Source organism: Felis catus, chromosome A1, assembly GCF_018350175.1.
Source record: "Felis catus isolate Fca126 chromosome A1, F.catus_Fca126_mat1.0, whole genome shotgun sequence".
In the NCBI taxonomy this organism is placed as follows: domain Eukaryota; kingdom Metazoa; phylum Chordata; class Mammalia; order Carnivora; family Felidae; genus Felis; species Felis catus.
In genome coordinates, this window is record NC_058368.1 from 123853552 (window position 1) to 123876633 (window position 23082).

At 35.6% G+C, this 23082-nt stretch overlaps 1 protein-coding gene across 10 annotated transcripts in view; it reads right to left on the reverse strand.

Moving 5' to 3' along the window:
- Window positions 1-23082, reverse strand: part of SLC38A9 (solute carrier family 38 member 9) — an 84115-nt gene that overhangs the window by 7405 nt on the left and 53628 nt on the right. For all 10 annotated transcript variants that reach the window (XM_023256675.2, XM_003980967.5, XM_006927734.4 and 7 more), the window contains 2 exons: window positions 12032-12138; window positions 1070-1183 (listed from right to left, as the gene is read on the reverse strand). In XM_023256675.2, coding sequence (XP_023112443.1) covers window positions 1070-1183; window positions 12032-12138 — 221 coding nt within the window. The remainder of the gene's footprint in view (window positions 1-1069; window positions 1184-12031; window positions 12139-23082) is intronic.

The following is a 23082-nucleotide window of genomic DNA, read 5'->3' on the forward strand; positions in this document are numbered from 1 at the left end:
TTATTTTTATTTCCTTTCATGATTTTATCCATTTTAGTTTGGCATCTAAAAAAAAGTTAATCAGAATTTTTTTTTTAATTTTCAAATAAGAATACCATAGCTATTACTATTCCCAAGGGAGTGGCCTTTATATGGGATTGTTCACATTGGGGGAATTTTCAGCAAGCATCTTCCTGCCAAAGAACTTCTGGAATCAAGGAAATCAAAAGAAGAACATTTCAAGCTATCATAACAGTAATAACTCAAACTTATTTCTCTTATAAAGATGAGAACATTATTAATGTTATTATGCTGAAATAACTCTTATAATTCATCCATAATAAATCACACTGTATATTCCACAACACTCTTATTGGAGGAATTTCTTATTGGAGGAATTGGAGACTAGAAAAAAAGCCATCTGTAAAATGCTATTTTTGTGAGAAATCTGTCAGTCACATTAAACTAGAAACTATACTATTCCTAAATTTATGATAGGCCAAATCAAAGAAAGTATTACTTATAGCAACTTTTTTGTAATTTTTTCCTTTTATTCATTCTGTCTTTCCTTCTCTTTTTAATGGTTAAATAGTCTTTCTTTGTTTTACTGACTGCCAGGCAGTACAAAATGAGTGTTAGACCTATTATTGGGGACTGATGAGCAAAGACATCAGATTATCCAGGACATTTCCAGATCTGGGCTTTGCAAAATAAGGAGATTGAATGTATTCTCAGTGGAGGTTTTATAAATTCATGAATAGCACTAGTAACAGTTTTCCAAACAATAATAATAGTATGCACACAATAGGAATCATCTATTTGAGTACCAAAAGAGGCCAGCATACAGTATGCTTTCTCAAGAATCTCTTTAAAAATCTATGGTGTATGTATTATACTGCTTCATGGGATAGAAAACTGAAGTTCGGAAAGGATAGGGAAGGTGCCTAAATTCTCACATGTACAGTAAATAGTAGAGATGGTATTCAAACCCAGGTCTGTCTGGTATTGTATCTTGCTACTGTCTCACCCTGCCTGCTTTGCAGATATGAATGTATAAACAATCACAAAGAGAGGGTACCTAGTGCCTTACCTGCTCTATGCAATCTTTGGTTAATGGTGGTGAAGGAAATGAAGCAAAAACCAGGACTCCAATATAGAGGTAGGTTAATGTCACCAGCATATAAGCAATGGACAAGTCTCTCACCTGTAAAAAGAGAACAAAATTCCCATGATACTGAATAAATTTGCAGTTAAGTCTGCCTGAAGAGACTAAATAAGAAAACTGACAAATAAATACAAGATTTATCTTTTTGCTATGTGTGTTTGTGTGTATGTGCCTTCCAGGTATCCAATCTGTTCACAGAAACTAAATAAAACAAAATTCACATACTTTACAATTAACCTGACTTTTTTTTTTTTTACTATTTTGGAGTATGCAGATTAAGCTACAAATTGGCAGATTTAGTAAATTAACGTAAGTGGTGACTCAACAGAAAATTACGACTAATTTCTAAGGTAATTTATTTACCAAATTATAAAAACATTTCACTAAAAATAATAAAGCTAAGGGACAATAAGAAAGCAAAATAAGCCATCTTCAGTATGACTGACAGAATTAAAAGTCCTTCTTTTAGTAAAATGTGTTAAACCATCAAAGCATGCCTAGGCTGAAAGAAACTGGTACACATTAAAAAATATATTTAATAAAGAAGAAATGCTAGTTAAAGGGCAGACAGTAAGCAGGTATCAAAGACAAGCTTAATAAACCTAAACAGTAAACAAAAGGAAATCAAAAGGCAGCTGTTCAAACAGCTGCACAATGTTATTATTGGAAGCAGTAAACAAATGCAGCATATTAAATCAAGTGGGTTGCTTTCTTCCACCACTGCTCCTACCCTCCTGACCTCCTACCCCCATGTGAAGTAAAAAGCTCCAAGATATTTAACGCAGCCAGCTGTCAGATCCAAACAGAACAGATCCCACAGCTCACGAATCTGGTCTCCATCACCACTAAAGTTACAGCCAAACAATTCAGCACAACTAAATTATGGCAAGAAGCCTATTCATTTTTCATTTTAAACACAAATTGCTTTGAAAGCTAAGAAAACAGATAAGAAAAAAATTATATACAATTTTACTTTAGTTTGATAACACTATAAGAAAAGTGAACATTTGGCATTAAGGAACATTACTGATCTTTTGGACGACTCTTTCCTTAAATGGGTTGAGCAATAGTAGAAACTTATAAACTTGAATGTTGATAAATTCACTTAAAAGCAAGTAACAAACGATGAGAAATCCTAATGTTAGGTCTAAGTAGACAATCAACTTGAAAACAAACCAGGATTCTCTACCCTGAACTACATGGTGGACAGGCCTAAGAAGCTACAGGAGCTTAGACTATGCAGGATGATTCTAGCATTCTCAAAAAGCTTCTAACTGTTTAGGGTTGCGGAAGGAGTGGCTTACCAAAACTCCAGGGGGCTTTCAAAGTCTTTCCTCTTTAAAGTTCACGAAGCCTAGGGCCCATTTCAGGCTAGCCTTCAGTCACTCCTAAGGTTGTCTCATGGTCTTGTATAAGATGAACAGAAATGAATCTGGCAACTCTAACTTTCATAGCAAAGGGTAGTAGTCTCCTGTTACGATGTTTAAAAGTCCTTCTACCACTGGGGCACCCGGAAGGCTCAGTCAGTTAAGTGACTGACTCCTGGTTTCAGTTTAGGTCATGATCTCGTGGTTCATGAGTTTGAGCACCACATCGGGCTCTGTGCTGACAGCGTGGAGCCTGCTTGGGATCTTCTCTCTCCCTCTCTGCTCCTCCTGCATGTTTGCGTGCTCTCTCTCTAAATAAATAAGTAAACTTAAAAGAAAAAAAAGTCCTTCTACTTTCAACCTACTCAACACCAGTCAAAAACAGAGGTAGTCTTATGAAATGCAAAATCTCGGGAGGCCAAGATGGCTGTGTCAGAGACAGCTATACAGTCTTCAGCCTATATAATAGCACCTAATTGCCACATTATTTTGGCCAGGCTTTCTAAAAAGATGTGTACCTTAGTAGACTCTGGGGACAGTCTGATGAAGATGAAAAGTCTAAGATGCAAGAGCTTCCTGAACAGATAGTTTTTCCTTCTGCTTTCCTGTTCTTTTTATTATTATTATTTTAATTTTCATTTTTAATGTTTATTTTTGAGAGAGACAGAGATAGCATGAGTGGGGAAGGAGCAGAGAGAGAGGGGGACACAGAATCCAAAGTAGGCTCCAGGTTCTGAGCTATCAGCACATGGTCCAGTGCAAGGTTTGGACCCACCAACTGTGAAATCATGACCTAAGCTGAAGTCAGACTCTTAACTGACAGAGCCACCCAGGTGCCCCCTGCTTTCCTGTTCTTATAGCACTGAATATATACCTGAAATGCAGCACCTTTTAGAGTATACTGCAGTTGTCATTAGTTTTTATTATAAAAGTAATATATGTTCACAATATGAAAGATCTTAAGTGGAAAGAAAATGTCCCTCAACACCCAAAAAGTAGCCAAGGTTAATGGTTCTTGTATTATGTTGTTATGTTAATTTTTCTATGTATAAGTTGTTCCATATTACTAGATTATGAGATCCCTGAGGACAAGGACTGTGTCTTTTTCATCTTTATATCCTCAATGCCCAGGACAATACGAGGCACACAGGTAGAACCTGGTAACTGTACAGAAAAAATAATAACTAAGCTGGTTATAGTTATTAGGCAGTTATTACATTGGCTAGGTGTTACACTATGCACTAAGCCCTTTATATGTATTATCTCATTAAATGTAAGTATGATACATTTCTTCATTTTATAGATGAGTAAACTAGTGCAGCAAGGTTACAAAACTTGTTCATGGTTACAAAGAAAGTAGCTGGTGAAGTCAGCATTCAAATCAAAGATGTTATGGCTCCAAATTGCATGCCCTTACTACTGCAATGGAGAAATGATCAGTGTTGAATGCATTTGTGTTGTAGTTAGTAAATAATACAGAGAACAAAGATTAAGAGGTAACAAGTTATGAGTAACAAAGGATACAAATGAATACACACAGAGATGCAAGAGGAATATTAAAATCAGAAAAGTCCATTTTATAGTAGTTGAAATGTACATTCAATAGAACTAGGTCAAGAGTTGCATATCTGTTTTCATCTGAAACTACTCTAAAGAACAGAAAAGATGTTTTAATATGAAAGCAGCTGAGGTTTAGCACGATCCTGGGAAACATGCCACCTATGAATACCATGCACACATGTGGGTTTTGTTATTCTTTGGCTTGAACACAAGCCATCACTGTACTTGGCCTGGAGATACAGCCTCTTAAAAGCCCATTTATTGGGAAAGGGTAGAAAAAAGCTATCTGTTAGGCAAGTCTCAAAGTAAAAAATAGGTTTAAAAAGAGGTACAAATGACAGTATGAATCCTACACATTAATTAGGTAACCTACTCTGCCTCATGAATGAGCAATGGCTGGCAGGGTGATGGTAGGGAACTAATTAATGATGGGAAGAACGCCACCTCAAAATGAGGACCAGCTTTACAAGGAGGCACAAGTGGTGCTGGAAGCACATTCTGCTTCTCAAATTATGGTTTATAATTTGTTCCACATACTGTTCATAGTGAAAATACTATCCAGTGGAGCATTTACTAACAAAAATGACAGAAACTGACCACACAGACCTACCCCAGACATTTACATCAAAACTTCTGATGACGTAGTGTTAAGTAAACTGCACAGATTAATATGAAGAAGCAAAAAGTAAATAAATTAAGATAGAAGCCATCCCAAATTATTTTTAAAGAACTAGCAGGGTGTGAAACTAAATAAAGACAGGCAAAACAAACAAACAAAAAGCACTGTGTACGTTCTAATTCAAACATCATAAGGAAATACCAAGAGGTTAGTCCACAAATCCAGGATCATTTTCCGGATGGTTACAGAGACTACATATTCTGATGAAAAAGAGTGAGTTGAGGGGTGCCTATGTGGCTCAGTCTGTTAAGCGTCTGACTCTTGATTTCTGCTCAGGTCATGGATCTCAAGGTTCACGGGGTTGAGCCCTGAGTTGGGCTCTGCGTGGACAGTGTGGAGCCTGCTTGGGATTCTCTCTCTCTCTCCCCCTCTCTGCCCATCTCCCGTTCTTGCTCCCTCAAAATAAATACACTTAAAAAAAAAAAAAAAAAGAAAGAAAAAGAATGAGTTGGATGATCTTCAACTCTACAACTTTTTTGGTTTTCTTTTGGTAAGGAATGCCCTACTAAAGAATAGAAATTATATCCCATTTAGCTACACATAAAAAAAAATTATGTTTAGTGAAAAAAAACCATGAAATTAAATCAAACTTAACAAACTTGAAAAATCTGATCATTACACATGTTTAGGAGCCTCATTGCTCTCCTTCACAAATGTCTTTGCATCCAAGTCCGACTGTAGTTTATACAGAACAAAATGAGGCCCTTTTATTCTTTTGTCTTCTTCTATTTCTTTTATTAAAAATTTTTTTTAATGTTTATTATTTGAGAGAGAGAGAGAGAGACAGAGCATGAGCGGGGGAGGGGACAGAGACAGAGAGGGAGATACAGAATCTGAAATAGGCTCCAGGCTCTGAGCTGTCAGCATAGAGCCCTACACAGGTCTCAAACTTGGGAACGGTTAGATCATCACCTGAGCCAAAGTCAGATGCTCAACCAACCAAGCCACCCAAGAGTCCCCTTCTTCTCTACTTTCAACCCTTTGTTTACTGAGCTCTGAATGACTAACATAATATTAATATTAACAAGTCAGAGTCCCTGAGAAGCTTCACATTTTCTGGCTTAAATCTCAAGAAAATAAATCATAATATTAACAGGACTTCTATGAGTTAAATTCCTTACTGAAACCCACTGAAAAGTATAGTCATTAAATAAACCAAATGACCAATTTTTTTCTCAGAACATAGTACCCATTTAGCTTAGCTTATGCAAGTATATAAGCTAATTTCAGTATAATCAAAAGGAGAGTATATAATATTTACATGTATTTAAAGTGTTTAGAATTTTGTTGGCACCAAGTGCTTCACAAATGTTTATCGTTAGTAGTTACTAACATTTTAAGAAGTTAACATGAAGTCTGATTTTTTGAAAGCTAGACCACATTTCATACCATAGTTTCAATTAAGACAGTAAGAAACCATCGACCATTTAAACTTTTACTTTTTAAAATATTTCCTACAAAGGATAAAACTTGAGTCAAATATTATCAGCTGAACCTCACATACTAGTTCTACAAAGTGCTAGTCCCAAAACTCGGCAGAAACAAGAACTCATTTTATGGTATTTACATAAAAAAACAGATTTTTGAGGCCCACTGAGTGTTCCACTAGGAAAGGCAGAAACTCTTCTATAATCCTTGGGAAACCATGAACTGAGTCTATCTCTCTGAGCAGTCCTGAGTTTCTCCCACTGGGCAATGCTCACCTCTAGATACACTGGTGTGCATTTCCAGAAAAGCAATTCTACATAAGAGTTTTAGGAAATGCAAAGCTAAGTATAGGCTGTCCTGTCTTTTCACAGTAGGATGAGACTAAATCTGCCTGGACACCTTTTTGAGGAAGATGTGGTGGCAGCTGCAGCACAGCTGGGGTCCACCTGCTCCTGTCTTACCGCTGTTCGCTCTCACTCAGGAACAAGTAGTCCGAAAGTTGTGCACTGCAGCCATGGCTTACAGACACTGGAAAGACTCCCAAAAAACCTGAGGTGGGAATTAATCGAATATGAATTACCCTAATCAGCCACAATGTATATTCCCTGGAGAAGCTTCATGCTGATTCGATCTGAGGCACAAAGGAAAAGAATATCAAAGAACCAGTTTAGAGGCCTACCAGGACTCTGAGAGTCACTACAAGAAAAATTCCTTGGGCTGAAGGTACTAAGATTCCTAAGATTTTCCAAAGTCGTTTCCAGACGAGGATCCATAAGCCACTCACTGACTTGCACAGTCCTTCAGAGATTATTTAGCCCTTCAGATACTATTAAATATCAAGTGGTCAAAGTCACTATTGTAGATACTGACACCAATGATTTCAATAAATTATCAGTTGTTGGCGCGCCTGAGTGGCTTAGTCATTAAGCATCTGACAGTGGCTCAGGTCATGATCTCAAGTCCCACATTAGGTGAGGTCAAGCCCTGCTATGGGTGAGCCCCGCTTCTCTCTCTCCCTCTCCATACCCCCCCCCCCCCCCCATTGTGGGATTTTCTCTCTCTCTCTCTCTCCTTCTCTCTGCCTCTTGCTCACTTGCCCTCTCACTCTCTCTCTCAAAAATAAAAATAAAACATAAAAAATAAAGAAATAAATTATCAGATGTTAAAAAAAAAAGTGCACTGCGATCACAATAATCTATGAGAAAAATTATGATTGTTCCATGATCTTTAACAACTTTTGTCAAAACATTAAAAACTCCGTTGGTTACAAATGTAAAAGGAAATGAAAAAGATAGTAAAAGTACTATTTATTTAATATACTATTTTAAAACATCAGAAACAATGAGAATTAAAGTGTTTTATTTATTTGTAAAAACTTACCAAGGACAGTTTGAACTGTTTCCTCCTTCTCATAGTATAATTACAATCTACAACAACCATCTTTTCCACACCTTAGTGAATTGTCATATTCCTTCCTTCTAAGGTTGCAATGCTTTCCACCATTTCATCCTTTGTGTTTTCAAAGTTGTGAAGTATCTCAGAATTCTTTCAGTGTGAAGTTTTCTGCTGGTGTCACTTCCTCGGGAACAACTTCGTTCTTCTCATCACAACGATTTCCTTCATTCACGTTGAGAGGTTCATCTTCCCCAAGTTCCTCTGACTGCCCATCTGGAGGGTCTCAAATGGCAGCAGTGTCTACCTTTCCACAAGCAGATGTTTCCTTTATGACTCCATCTATGTTTCATTCAAATTGTATTTCCAGTATTATCACTTTGTGTTCATTATTGCACTTTCACCTTTTTTGGCCAATTCCCTCTCTCAATTTTCCATTTTTGTAAAATATTATCTGGATTTACGACCAGGTTACAAGGGAGCAACTCAACCATCCGCTTGGCAGTCTGTGTGTAAAGTGAATTAGAGATGTGTGGTGACCAATCTCTGACAGACTCTGAAAGAAGTGATGTGAATGGTAATGAATCATGACATATGCCTGTTATTTCAGTAGTGATTTGTGAACTGAAAGGCAGGTAGCTACTAGTTTATGTAAGTATTCATAGTTCAAATCCTGTGGTAATTGGAATTTGAACCATGTTGTTAGGGGGACTGAGGTAATTTAACTAAACCAAAGTAACTATAAGTCATGCATATAGGAAGTGTGTAAAGTGAGGTCTGTTTATAACTTAACTCATGATTTTAAGACTTTTCTAGTAAGACAAAATAATTTAGAGTACAATAAAAATGTACATGCATGCTTAAAATTAAACATGAGAATTTGTCGAAGTTGTGTTCTTCACCTACAGATTCCCAGGTATACAAGGTATTCTCTGTCATTAGGAGACTTTAGTGGTAAAGTTTGAGAAGCACAGCCTTATGGATAGAATGATCCAATACATGAGAATTCTACACCTCACCAAGTGGGTTTCTAGGGCACTTAGTCTAAGTTGGTGTGAGAAGAGTTGATTAGTATAGATACGTGACTTAGTGAGCACCAAGGAACATACTGTTAATGAGATATACAGATTTCCTGCAGAGTTGAAGCAGATATTTTACACATATATTTATAAACTTCCTAAAACTTGGAGTAGGTAGCTTTGTTCAAGTGGCAATTAGTCTGGGAACTTGTGAAGAAGAAGGAAGGGATTTAAAAGTAGAGAACTTTAAAAATATATATTCAATTTCCCCTTATATCCTAAAGTTCCAAATACTTACTTAGGATAAATAAGATTATTTTTCCTATTCCCTTGGAAGATTTAAAACTGTTTATGACAAAAGTATAAGTATAATGAGACTAAACATTTTCAAGATAAAAACTAAATCTAATGTGAGAGGAAAGATAAAAACTCTAAAAGTAAGTTGTGTCTAAGAAAAGGTATACCAAATGATAATTCTTAAGTTTTCCAGAAGTCATGGCAAAAACAGAAACAAGAGTAGTTATATGATCCTTGTCAAATAATGAGTTCATTAGGAGAAACTTTTCCTAGTCTTGAACACAAAGAAATAATTCTCTACAGCCCGTGCATGAAAGAAGGTAAGCCATTTAATAAAGAATATCCCAATTATGGTTCTTATTAAACAATGAAGCAACATTCTACACATGACTTTCTTGTATTACTATGAACCCTTGGTGAAAAGCTAGTTTTAAAATTAAAATCTAGTTCAGTGATGAGAGAATAGATAAAGAACGAATTGACATGGTTCAATTATATATTTTTCTGGGGATCCACCCTATTAACATTATAGGAAGAATTAATATGTTCTCATTACAAAACAAGTTTTAAAGTACTGGAAAGACTCTGAATGGGAAAATACTTTCCCCTGTTAGCTGAGAGATCCACGGTATGTAATGTCAGGAGAAAAAGAAGGAGGGGCACAGAAACAAAAAATTTCTAGCTCCTACTGTACACCACATCATGTTAAATACTTTTCCTATTTTATAATGTTTAATTGTGATTAAAACCCTGAGAGGCAGGTATCACATAATACTATTTTTACATATCAAAAAAAATTGAAGGTCACCAAATTAGAAAGTTTGGAAAATCTAGATTTACTCAATCCCATTTACAGGCAATATGCCAGATGTGTTACCAGTTAATAGTAAACATGAAAATGGGAGACCCTGACTTATATTCTTGCTCTAATTTGAGAACTAACTTCCTTCTACTTAGGATTTTTGCTTCAAAATGACCCTGCCAAACATTACTTGAAGCCTTCTCAGAATTCCCAGGCACAGTGAACTCTTCTTCCTTTTTATTTCAGTAACAATTATATAGGCCTCTAATAGAGCTTCACCATGGTTTTCATTTACATGGTTAGAAGCCATCAAACTGAGTTCAAAATCTGCAGACAAGGCCACAAGTAACTCCTTAACTTCTGCTTACTTTGGGTTCAGTTCGTTCTTCTTCACTATCGTAAGGTAGAGGTTAGGTTATTGATTTGAGATCTTTCTTCTTGTTTAATGTAGATATTTATAGCTATAAATTTCCTTTTAAGCACTGCTTTGGCTGCATCCCATTAGTTTTGCTATGTTGTACCTTCATTTTCAGTAATCTCAAAGTATTTTCCAATTTTCCTTGTGATTTCTTCTTTGACTCATTGCTTACTTAGGAAGCTGTTATTTAATTTCCATGTATTTAGTCAATTTTCGAAATTTCTTTCTGTTAGTGATTTTTAAATTCACTTCAGTGTGGTCAAAGAACTTACTTGGTATGATTTCAATCCTTTTAAATTTATTGAGATTTATTCAATTTCCTAGCATATAGTCTATGTTGTATGTTCTATGAACATTTGAAACGAATGTGCATTGAGTTGTTGCTTGAGAGAAGACCTTTATAAACGCTAATTACATCAAGTAGGTTAATACTGTTTTGGCTTTTTATATTCTTATTTATTTTCTATTCTATCAATTATTAAGGGAGGGGTAATGAAATCTCCAATTATAATTGCGGATTTGTCTACTTCTCCTTTCTGTTTTGACAGTTGCTCCATTTATTTGGAGGCTCTGTCACTGGGTGCATACATATTTATGATTACTATGTTTTCTTGATGAACTGATCCCTAAAGATCATTATGTAATGTTGCTCTTTATCTCCAGCAATACTCCTTGTTCTGAAGTTGACTTTGTCTGATATTAAAACAGTTACCAAGCCTTTTTTATGTCTAGTGTCTGCATGGCATATCTTTATATTTAAACTAAGTTTCTTCCAGACAACACATACAGTTGACCATGGAACAGGGGTTTGAACTACATACGTCCACTTATATGTAGATTTTTTCCAACGGTTTCAGTTCAGTAATATAAATGTATTTTCTCTTCCTTATGATTTTCTTAGTAACATTTTCCTTTCTCTAGCTTACTTTATTATAAGAATACAGTATAAAATACATAATACATATAAAATAGGTGTTTATCAACTATGTTATCAATGAAGTTTCTGGTCAACAGTAGGCTATTAGCAATTAAGCTCTGGGGAAAAGTTATATACAAGTTTACGACTATGGCGGTGGAGGGTGTAGCTGTCAGCACTCTTTATTTAACCCCTGTTCAAGGTCAACTGTAGTTAGGTCTTGTATTTTAATCAGTTTGGTGTAATACACACACACACACACACACACACACACACACACACACACACACACACACACACACACATGTATGTATGTATGTATATTTAAGTTTTTACTTATTTTGAGAGACCGAGAGAGAAAGGCAGAGACAGAGTCCCAAGCAGGGTCTGCACTGTCGGCACAGAGCCAAATGTGGAGCTCGAACTCATGAACCATGAGATCATGACCTGACCTAAAATCAAAGGTTAGCTGCTTAAGTGACTGAGCCACCTAGGCATCCCCAGTCTGTTATCCGTTCACTGCAGCATTTACACCATTTATATTTAAAGTTATTGCCAACATGGCTGGGTTTAAATCTATTATCTTGCTATTTGTTTTCCATTTGTCCCACCTATTCTTTGTTTCATTTTTTCCATGATCTTTTAGATAAAAAAGACTTTATCACCACTGTTGGCTATTAGCTATGCCTCTTTATTTTTTTAGTAATTACTCTACAGCAGGAGTTGACAAACTATGGTCCATGATGAAATCTGGCCCACTGTTTGTTTTTGTAAATAAAGTTTTCTTGAAACACAGCCACCATCCATTTGCTTAAATATTGTTTGTGGTTACTTTCATCACATAGCAGCAGGGTTAGGTAGTTGTAACAAAGACTGTATGGCCCACAAGGCCTAACATATTTACCATCAAAACATTTACAGAAAAAGTTTGCTCAGACCACTGCTCTATGGTTTAAATTTAAGAATTAAGATCCAATAACAAAATGTAATTCCTCTGACAATTACTCACATTATTTTCTTGATTCTTGTTGTTCTTCAAGAGTGTGATAATACAATTATGAATAAAGAAAGCAAGGGTAAGCACTCCAGTCAGCTGTGGAAACTGAAATCTTATCTCTAGGAGAAAAAGAGAGTGAAAAAAACCCACATTAAAACTGACAAGTAGAAAATGAATGTTAGTGGCCAAAAGTTGATTATGAAAAATTAGTTGTCTTTGCCTTATCCAGGGAATAATAACATTAAAATGCCTTTACAGAGTTCCTCAAGACTAGCATTATACTTGAGCAAAGTACTTGAAAACAAAACAAAACAAAAAAAGGAATCAAGAGAAGACTACTCTGTGAGGGTACCTAATGTGTGGTGAAGCAAGATTCAATTTTAGGTCTAACTCTAAAGGTCTTCCTCTTCTAATATTTGAATCTGTCAGAAAAACACTTTTAGAAAATGAATCAGAAAAGGGAGAATTAGTCATCTAAAATTTTTCAAAGGCTAATCTAAAAAAGCATTGTTTAAAAATACTAGAAATAATTTAAATGTCTACAGAGAGGGGAATGGTTAAACTATGATACAGTTGCTCAATGGTATACAGTATGTATGAATTATGTTCTAGATAATTATTTAACACCAAAGCAAATGTACATGATTTAAGTAGCATGCATAGTATGATTTTACATTTATTTAAAATATTTTGTGTGCATATATATGTATATATATATGCATAGAAAAAAAATGGAGAGATAATCACAAAAATTTAAATAGTGGTTACTTCTGACTAATGGGATTTATTTTATTTTTTAAATATTTATTTACTTTGAGAGAGAGAGAGAGAGAGAGAGAGAGAGAGAGAGCGCACAAGTGGCAGAGGGACATAAAGAGAGGGAGAGAGAGAATCCCAAGCAGGCTCCATGCTGTCAGCACATGGCCCAACATGGGGCTTGAACTCACGAACCATGAAATCATGACTTGAGGTGAAATCAAGAGTCGGATGCCCAAACAACTGAGCCACCCCATGACTAGTGGGATTTATTTTAAATTAAACACTTACCTATATTCTCTTAATTTTCTACAATAAGTCCAAAGTTACGATGAAATAAGAATAATAAGACAATATTTCAAAAGCATTGTTATTTTCTGTCTTTGAGGTCTACTAACACAAAAATGAAAAAAAATGCTGTAAGGGGGAATAAGGCCTTGATTTACATGAAAACAGTGCTAGATCTGGACAGAGTAGATGACAAAGTGGAGAACAAGTCATCTTGGGGAGATTCCCTGTGTAAAAAGTAGAAACAAGAAAAGAAAGTCTACTGACTTTTTGCCATAATATTTTAGGAAAGAAAATAAGAATTAAGCACTAGCTTCTAAAAGAAATCAAGATGTAAGATATTAAAAATTATACACTTTGGTTTTCTGTTAAGTTTTTGTTGGTCTGTTATCTTTTATCTGAATTTTTATTTGTGGAAACAATTCCAAGTATATTTTTCTTAAGAAAATTCTCCCCTTTACTGCCTGTAATCTTTAAAATTTTTTACATGTAACCAATAAAATAAAATGTGGAGGTAACTCCAACTTCTGCTTTAAAAAAATCAGCTTTTTAAAAAAGTTTTTTAGATTTTTAAGTAGTCTACACTCAACGTGGAGCTCAAACTTACAACACGGAGATCAAGAGTTGCACACCCTATTGACTTAACCAGCCAGGCACCCTCCCCCCAAATCAACTCTTAATAAATTGTGCATTCAAGGATAACCTCATCACTTCAGATCAACAGTCAGCATTATATTTATGTAATAGTAACAGAGGTACCATTTTTAGAAAGATGATAAAATATTATTCACATGACCATATTCTTTGCAGAGAAACAATAGAAAAACTCTTCGGTAAAAATTCAAAGTCATCAAATCACAAAGGAAGAGAGCAAAAGAGAAAGAAACAAAGAAATTACAAAACAACCAGAAATCGATTAATAAAATGGCAGTATTAAGTCTACACCTATCAATAATTATTTTAAATGTAAATGGACTAAATTCTCCAACCAAAAGACACAGAGTGGCTGAATGGATAAAATAAGACCCAACCAGAGGCTGCCTCCAAGAGACTCACTTCAGCACTAAGCATACAAATAGAATGAAAGTGATGGGGTGGAAAAAGATATTCCATGCAAATGTAAACCAAAAGAAAGCAGGGCTATATGTATATCTGACAAAATAGACTTTAAATCTAAGACTGTAATAAGAAACAAAGAAGGTCATTATATAATAATAAAGGGATCAACTCATCAAGAAGGTATAACATTTGCAAATATTTATGCTCCCAACATAAAAACACCTAAACATATAAAGGAAATATGAACAGATCTGATGGGGGGGGGGGGAATAGATAATAATACAATAAAAGTGTAAGATTTCAATACTATACTTTCAACACTGAATAGATAATCCAGAGAGAAAATCAAAAAGGAAATATTGGATTTAAATGACATATTACACCAGATGTACTTAACAGACATTTCCAGAACATTCCATCCAATAACAGAATACACATTCTTCTCAAGTGCACATGGAACATCTCCAGGATACATCACATGTTAGCCTATAAAACATATCTCAAATTTAAGAGGCTTGAAATCATACCAAGCATCTTTTCCAATGATGGTATGAAACTAGAAATCAATTACAGGAAAAAAAAAATGGAAAATTCACAAATGTGGAGATTAAATAACATGTTACTGAACAACCAATGAGCCAAAGAAGGAATCAAAAGAGATATCAATATCTTGAGACAAATGAAAATGGAAACACAATATATCAAAACTTAAAAGATGAAGCAAAAACAGTTCTAAGAGGGAAAATTATAGTAATAAACATCTACATTAGAAAACAAGAGCTCAAATAAACAACCCAAGTTTATACCTCAAGTAATAATAAGAAAAAAGAACAAATTAACCTCAGTTGTAGTAGAAAGTAAAAATAACAAGAGGGTAGAAATGAGAGGAGAGCAGAAATAAATGAAATGGACACTAAATAGACAACAGAAAAGATCAATAAAATTAAGAGCTGTTTTTTTTTTTTTTAAAGATAAACAAAACAGACAAACCTTTAGCTGTATTAAACAAGAAAAAAGAGAGAGGACTTAAATTATAAATAGGGGCACCTGGGGGGCTCAGTCAGTTGACTGTCTGACTTTTGATTTTGGCTCAGGTCATGATCTCGGGGTCATGGGATTGAGCCCTAAATTGGGTGTGGAGCCCACTTGGGATTCTCTCTCCTTCTCTCCCTTTGCCCCTCTCTCCCATTCATGTGCTCTCTCTCTCTCCAAAAATAAAATTTAAAAATTAAAAAAAACATAAATTAAAGAGAAGACTTCACAAGTGATACTACAGTAATAAAAATCTATAAGAGACTACTGTAAACAAATACACAACAACAAATTAGACAATTTAGAAGAAATTAATACATTGTTAGAAACATACAAACTACCAAGACTGAATCATAAATAGAAAATATGAACACACCAGTTTCTACTGAGGAGATTGAATCACTAATAAAAAAATCTCTCAATAAAGACAAGTAAGTCTAGGCAGGACCAGATGTCTTCACTGGTGATTTCTACCAAATATATGAAGAAGAATTAATACTAATCCTTTTTAAACTCTTCCAAAAAATAAGAGGAGGGAACACTTGTAAACTTACTTTATGAGGGCAATATTACCCTGATATCAAATCCAGACAAGGACACTACAAGAAAATTACAGGCCAGTATCCGTGATGAACACAGATGCAAAAATCCTCAACAAAACATTAGCAAACTGTTTTCAATAATACATTAAAAGAATAATATAGCACGATTAAGTGGGATTTATTTGAGAGATGCAAGGAAAGTTCAACATCTACAAATCAATCAGTTAATACCCCACATTAATAAAACGAGGGATAAAAAATCATATGGTCATCTCAATGGATGCAGAAGAAGCATTTTACAAATTTCAACATCCATTTATGATAAACACTCTCAACAAACTGGGTATGGAGGGAATGTACATCAGTGTAATAAAGGGCATGACCAACATCATACTCAACAATGAAAAGCTGAAATCTTGCTCACCAAGATTAGGAACAAGACAAGGATGCTCACTCTCACCATTCTTATTCAGCATAGTACTAGAAATCCTAGCCACAGCAATTAAACAAGAAAAAGAAATAAAAGGCACCCAAATCAGGAAGGAAGAAGTAAAAGTGTCCCTATTTGCAGATGACAGTATATTGCCTATAGAATACTCTAAAGACTCCACCCAAGAACTATTAGAACTAAGAAATAAATTCAGTAAAATTTCAGGATACAAAATCAACACACAAAAACCTGTTGCATTTCTTTTTTTCTTAAGCTTATATTTCTTTATTTTTAAGAAAGACAGTGCGAGTGGGGGAGGGGCAGAGAGAGAGGGATACAGAGAATCCTAAGCAGGTTTTGCACTGTTAGTGCAATGCAGAGCCCGATGTGGGGCTCAAACTCATGAACCACGAGATCATGCCTTGAGCTGAAGTCGCACTCTGAGCCACCCAGGCACCCATGTTGTACTTCTATACACTAACAATGAACCATTAGAAAGAGAAATTAAGGAAACAATCACATTTACAATAGCATCAGAAAGAATAAAGTACTTAAGAATAAATTTAACCAAAGAGGTGAAAGGCCTATAAGGCAAAACTGAGAGTAATGAAAGAAATTGAAGACACAAATGGAAATAAATGGAAAGATATGCCATCTCCATGTATTTGAAGAATTATTATTGTTAAAATACGCATGCCACCTAAAGCAATTCAGTGTAATCCCTATTAAAATTCCAATGGCATTATTCACAGAAATAGAACAAACAATCCTAAAATGTATATGACACCACAAAAGACCCCCAAGCCAAAGCAGTCTTGAGGAAAAATAAAGCTGAAGGCATCACAATCTCAGATTCAAACTACAGGACAAAGCTATAGTAATCAAAACAGTATGGTACTGGCAAAAAAGAGACAAAGAGATCAATGGAACAGAAGAGAGTCCCCAGAAGTATATCCACACATTTATGGTCCATTCATTTATGTCAAAGGAGCCAACAATATACAAACTAGATCACTCATCACCCAGCTGTGAATTATCACCTCAGCAGTACTTTAGCTATATCCCCAGGTTCTGACAGTGTTTTCATTAACACTGCTTTTCTACATATTGTTGATTCAGAGAGAGGGAATAAATGAGGCTATAGCAGCTCTGACCTCAGCTTTAATTATTATTATTATTATTATTATTAATAGTAGTAGTAGTAATTTGACTGGAGCAGCTCCATTATGAATCCTATGTTTAGGCAGGGAATTATATGACTACTTTTCCTCTACCTTACTGACCTCCTGGAGACATAGAGGACTATCTCCTACTTCAGCCAACCTTAAATAAAACAGAAAGATGGTTTGAGCCACTAAAGTTATTTTTAAGTTAAATAGAAAGCTCTTCATAATTGGGCTTTGCCTCTTTATCCTTATCTCCAGTCACTTCCCCAACAAGTATTCTTTCACTGCAGCCTCCCAAATTCTTGTAATTTCCTAAATGGGTCATGTTATCTCAGGCCTTAGCTATTGCTTAAACATGTTGTTCTGTTGACATGGAATACACCCCGTCCTCCAATTCTTCATTTAAATAACTCCTTGGCCCTTAAAACATTCTCTGTTTAGAACCCATATCTAATTTCTAATTCATTATTATTATTATTATTATTATTATTATTATTATTAGAGAGAGAGAGCAAGTGGGGGAGAGGGGCAGAGGGAGAAAGAGAGAGCAAAGCATGACTCGGGGCTTGATCCCACGACCCTGGATCATGGCCTAGGCCAAACTCAAAAATCAGATGTTCAACCGACTGAGCCACCCTCAGATGCCCCTGATTTCTAATTCTTATTTACATGAAATTTCTCTATATAATTACGTCTCTTTTATATATCTCTGCATTATAATCATTAATTCACAAACTGGTCTTACTGCTCAACTGTAAGCTCCTGGAACGCGGTGAGCCATGTCTTTTTTGACAATGTATGACTCATAATCAGAGGTATTAATTTCTATTCAGAATAAAGGACTTCAGCTGTTATCAGTGGTCAAAATTTGATTTTAAATTGTTCTTCAAACTGATTTTGCTTTTTGCTAAGATCTATTAGTTTTCAATAAGCTCTCTTCAGTATAGCTAATCTTTCCTGTCTTTCAAAGCAGTCAACCCCTATTACCATTAAATGCTTCCTGAAGCAACTTGTTAGTTGATCCTTTTCTAACTATGTCAGATGATACCAGTGTTGTTTGTCAAATTAGAATAAATATCTAGCTTTTTCCAATTAGCCAACAAAAACTCTTTTTGAGCATCTTTCCTAAAAACCTGAGGGGCACCTGGGTGGCTCAGTCGGTTAAGTGTCCAACTTTGTACCAGGTCATGATCTTGCATTCTGTGAGTTTAAACCCAGTGTCAGGCTCTGTGCTGACAGCTCAGAGCCTGGATCCTGCTTCAGATTCTGTGTTTCCCTCTCTCTGCCCCTCCCCTGCTCATCCTGTTTCTCTCTCTCTAAAATAAACATTTGAAAAAAACCCTGAAATTCTTTTCAACAGTTTTACTGATATATAATTCATATGCACTTCACCCATTTAAGTGTACAACCATTTTGGAAAGCCATTTGGTAATATCTACCAAAGCAGAGTATACGCATACCCTCTGACCTCACAATTCCACTCCTAGGTTAATACTCAAGAGAAAGCTGGCATATTTTCATCAAAGATATGTAGGAGAATAGAGTACTGCAATAAACATAATACTAAACAACTGGAGACAAATGTCCCTTAACAGTAAAAGATAAAACAAATTGTGCGTATAGTTATATAGTAAGATACCAGTGAGAATAAATGAACTACAAACAGACATAATATGGATCAGTATCACAGTACAATGTTGATTGGAAGAAGCCAGACACAAAAGAATGTATGTTCTATATTCCTTTTACGTGATGTTAAAAAAACAACAGACAACCCCCTTTAGGGCTAGAAGTTAGAACAGTGGTTATCACTGTAGGGAGACAGTGGCTGGTAGGCATACTGAATGGGACTTCTGGAGTGCTAGTTTTTTATCTGGTGCTAGGTATCTAGTATGTTCTTTGTGATGTATACTTATGAGTTGTGCACTTTTATATGTGTATGTTATGCTTCAATAAAAAGTTCAAAAGCAAAAACAAAAAATGGTAAGGCCTACACATTAAAAATATGAAAAGAAAAATTCCATTATGTTTGGAGACATTATTAAGCATCAATGAATGCATGGTAGAATGCAGTCTGCCTCTAATAACATTAATAACAAAACTATTTAAATCATATGTAGTTAGAAAATTATTTTTTTCTGGTTGCATATGAACACAATGCTGCTATCAAATGGACAATCACCCCATAATCCTTGAATATCAGTGTCTGAAATCTTTGTGAAATCAGTTCCAAACCATTTAATAGGTTTTCATTGTTAAAATGTATTCTTTTTTTTTTTTAATTTTTTTTTTTCAACATTTATTTATTTTTGGGACAGAGAGAGACAGAGCATGAACGGGGGAGGGGCAGAGAGAGAGGGAGACACAGAATTGGAGACAGGCTCCAGGCTCTGAGCCATCAGCCCAGAGCCCGACGCGGGGCTCGAACTCACGGACCGCGAGATCGTGACCTGGCTGAAGTCGGACGCTTAACCGACTGCGCCACCCAGGCGCCCCGTTAAAATGTATTCTTGACAGCAGTCTTAAATGTGTGCTAATTGTTAAAAGTTAAATAGTATTACAGGGCTCCCAACAAAAAAAAACAGTATTCTCTTGCTTCATACCTCCCATTCTAAATCTTGTTTCCTAGAGGTAACTAATTATAACTTATTTTTAATATGCTTATATTCCTTTTCCCTTATTTTTTAAATTTTAGACATAATCCATTGCTTTTCTATCTGAAGACTTTAGTCCTTTTCTATTACTACCATCACTCACACTTTCCCATCTCTAACCCCTCCATATAATCACAATTCAAATTTTGATTTTACAAAATCAATATTCAGTGTTTTAATTTTCATGGTTATTCTGTACTATTCAGTTATTATTATGTTTTCTTATATAAAAATACTTTTGTTGGCCTGTTTTTATGGAGATATGGAGGTTTTTACTTTTTTGTTGCCTGTCTAGTTAACACTAATTTCTCCCCAAACTCTCCAGAAGAATGGTAAAACTTTACCCATTCTATCCATACAACACATCAAACAATCTTTTCCATTTCATTTTCCTTTTGGAAAAATTGCTTCCTGGGGTGCTCTGTTTGCTGCTGTGGTCTGGGCAGGGTGCTCACTAGGCCTGCTGCACAGCTGTTTCCTAGGATATCCCTTCACTGCCACTCAGAGGAGTTTGCAATTTACTGCTTTTTGGTGGAGCACATTTTGCAGTTTTTTGTGAGAAAGAGTGCATGGAAGGTAAAATTTTGTGAGACTTTACTTTCTGAAAATAGCTTTATTGTACTCTACCACTTCACTGAGGGTATGGTAGGATGTGAAATTTTAGGTTAAAATAATTTATTCTGACACTTTTCTAGCTTTTGGAGTTATTAAAGTCTGATACTATTCTGAACCCAGACCTTTTTTACAGACCTATCCTTCATCCATAGAAGCTTTCAGGGTCTTCTCTTTATCTGTGGTGTTCTAAAATCTTATGATGATATGCTCTGGTATGGGTTTCATTCACAGTGCTGGGCACTTTGGGTCCTGTACATCTAGAAACTCATGTTTTTCGGTTTGCAGGAAAGTTCAATTATTTCTTTGATAATTTCTTCCCCCTTCATATTCTTTGTTCCATGGAACTATTTTTCATTATTGGGCTACCTGGATTAATGCTCTAATTTTCTTATCTTTTGTTTTTCCTTCCCTCCTTCCTTCTTTCCTTTCCTTCCTTGCTCCTTCCCTCCTTCTTCTCTCCCTTTTTTCCTCCCATACATCCATAATTTCTAATATAATTTTGGGAAGTTAGCTTTATCTTCCAAATTTTCTTTGCATTCTTAATTTCCATTATATTTTTGGTTTCTTTTTCTTTTCTTTTCTTTTTTTTTGAGAGAGAGAGAGAAAGATTGAGAGAGAGAGAGAGAGTGTGAGTGTGTGTGTGTGTGTGTGTATGTGTGTGTGTGTACACGCACATAAGAGTGGGGTAGGGGCAAAGGGAGAAGGAGACAGAATCTTAGGTATGCTCTACACTCAGCTCAGAGCCTAACACAAGGCTTAATCTCAGGACCATGAGTTCATGACCTGAGCCAAAATCAAGATCTGACACTTAACCGACTGAACCACCCAGGCGCCCCATCTACTATATTTTTGGTTTCTAAGACCAAGGTACCTCCTTTTTTTCCTTCCTTGGCATCCAAATACTATTTCATGGATATATCACTGTCTTGTGTCACTTTGAGAAGGTAATTTTTTGAAAGTTTTTTCTTTTGTTGCCTCTTATTCTTCTTGTCCCTTCCAGGTCCTCTCTCTTGCCCCAGTTTTGTTTTCATGTAAGAGGTTTTCCACAAATATCTAGTGAACTTCGTCTATTGTTTAATATTTAAAAGTGAAGCACTAAAAAAATGTATACTTAGTAAACATCTAAATGGTCTGATACAAGCAAGGTACTTGCCATTTTTTGGGGAGAACCCAAATATCCAAGACTCTAGGTCTTTCCTCTTGGGTTTGTCAGTTTCTACAGAGGAAAATCCTTTGTTATTCTATGTTGTCAGCATTCTGGGAGCCAAAGAGTAAAGAGAAGAGAATTGGAGGGGTACAGGGAGGGAGGACCTTCTCACCATTCAGCATATACACTTTTGCTTAGTCCCTGTTTTCAGACTAGAGCCTTTTTTCCACCCTTTGTTGTATTTGGAGAGCCTGAGTTCTGAGCCTGACTATTCAGTCTTCCATTTCTTGCTAGGTTGAGGAGGAAATGGGTTTATAATACAACTACTCCTGATGTAAACTTTCAGGGAATTCTATCCATTTTAGGCCCTTTTCCTTACTCTTGCTTTGTGAGTGACCCAAAAACCTTCAAATACTGAGGGTTTCAATGTGTAGCTCAAAACGGCTTCCTCTGTAGTGGAATCCCTCTCTATAGGTACTTACATTTCAGCTTTGTCTACTTTGCTGTCAGTCTAACCATCTTTCAGTTTGCCAGCATCTAACAATCTGTTGCTATCTCTTGCCTGCTGTTGTCTCTTCCACAGTCCCCTTTGTTTGTTAGTTCTTTACTGTTGTTTTAATGACATTTAGGGAGGAGTAGGGATAAATACATTTATTCATTCAACATTGTTTAGTGACTACTCACTATGCCCTTGGAATTATTATAGGCCTTGGGGGTACAATAGTAATAAAGAATTATAGAAAACAAAAACAAAGAAACATTTCTTTTCTCAGGAGCTAATATTCTTCTTAAGGGAGACAGATACACAGGTTAAAAAAAAAAATACAGGTATTCCTTACCAAGTGAACTTTCAATCTCTGAATTTAAGAAACAAATAAATTTTTAGAATAAAATAAAAAATTTTAGAAATGTTTGTTATCTTAACTTCTGCTACTTTCTATCTGAAACTCAGGACCCAAATAGATTAGAAAAACAGATACCCCTTAATATGCCAATTCGTATCAGAATTAAGAACTTAAAAGATATAGATGACCAGGAACATTTGCATATAAGATTTGGTAGAGGTGGGAGTGGGCAGGAAGCCAAGGAAGGCCTCTCTAATGATACTAACCATATGGATACCTGCGAAAAGACAAGGGCATTGTGTACACAGTTAACAGTGCAAGGACTTGGGGACACAAGCGTGCTTGCCATTCTTGTGGAACAGCAGGGAAGACAGTGTGGCTGGAGTAGACTAAATAAGTAGGAGAGTAGTAGGGAATGATAGCAGAGAGAAAGCCAGGAGTCAGATCACATAGGACCAAGACTATGATAAAGACTTGCTTTATTCTGAATGAGAAGGGAAACCGTTAGAGGCTTATGGACGTTGTGTTT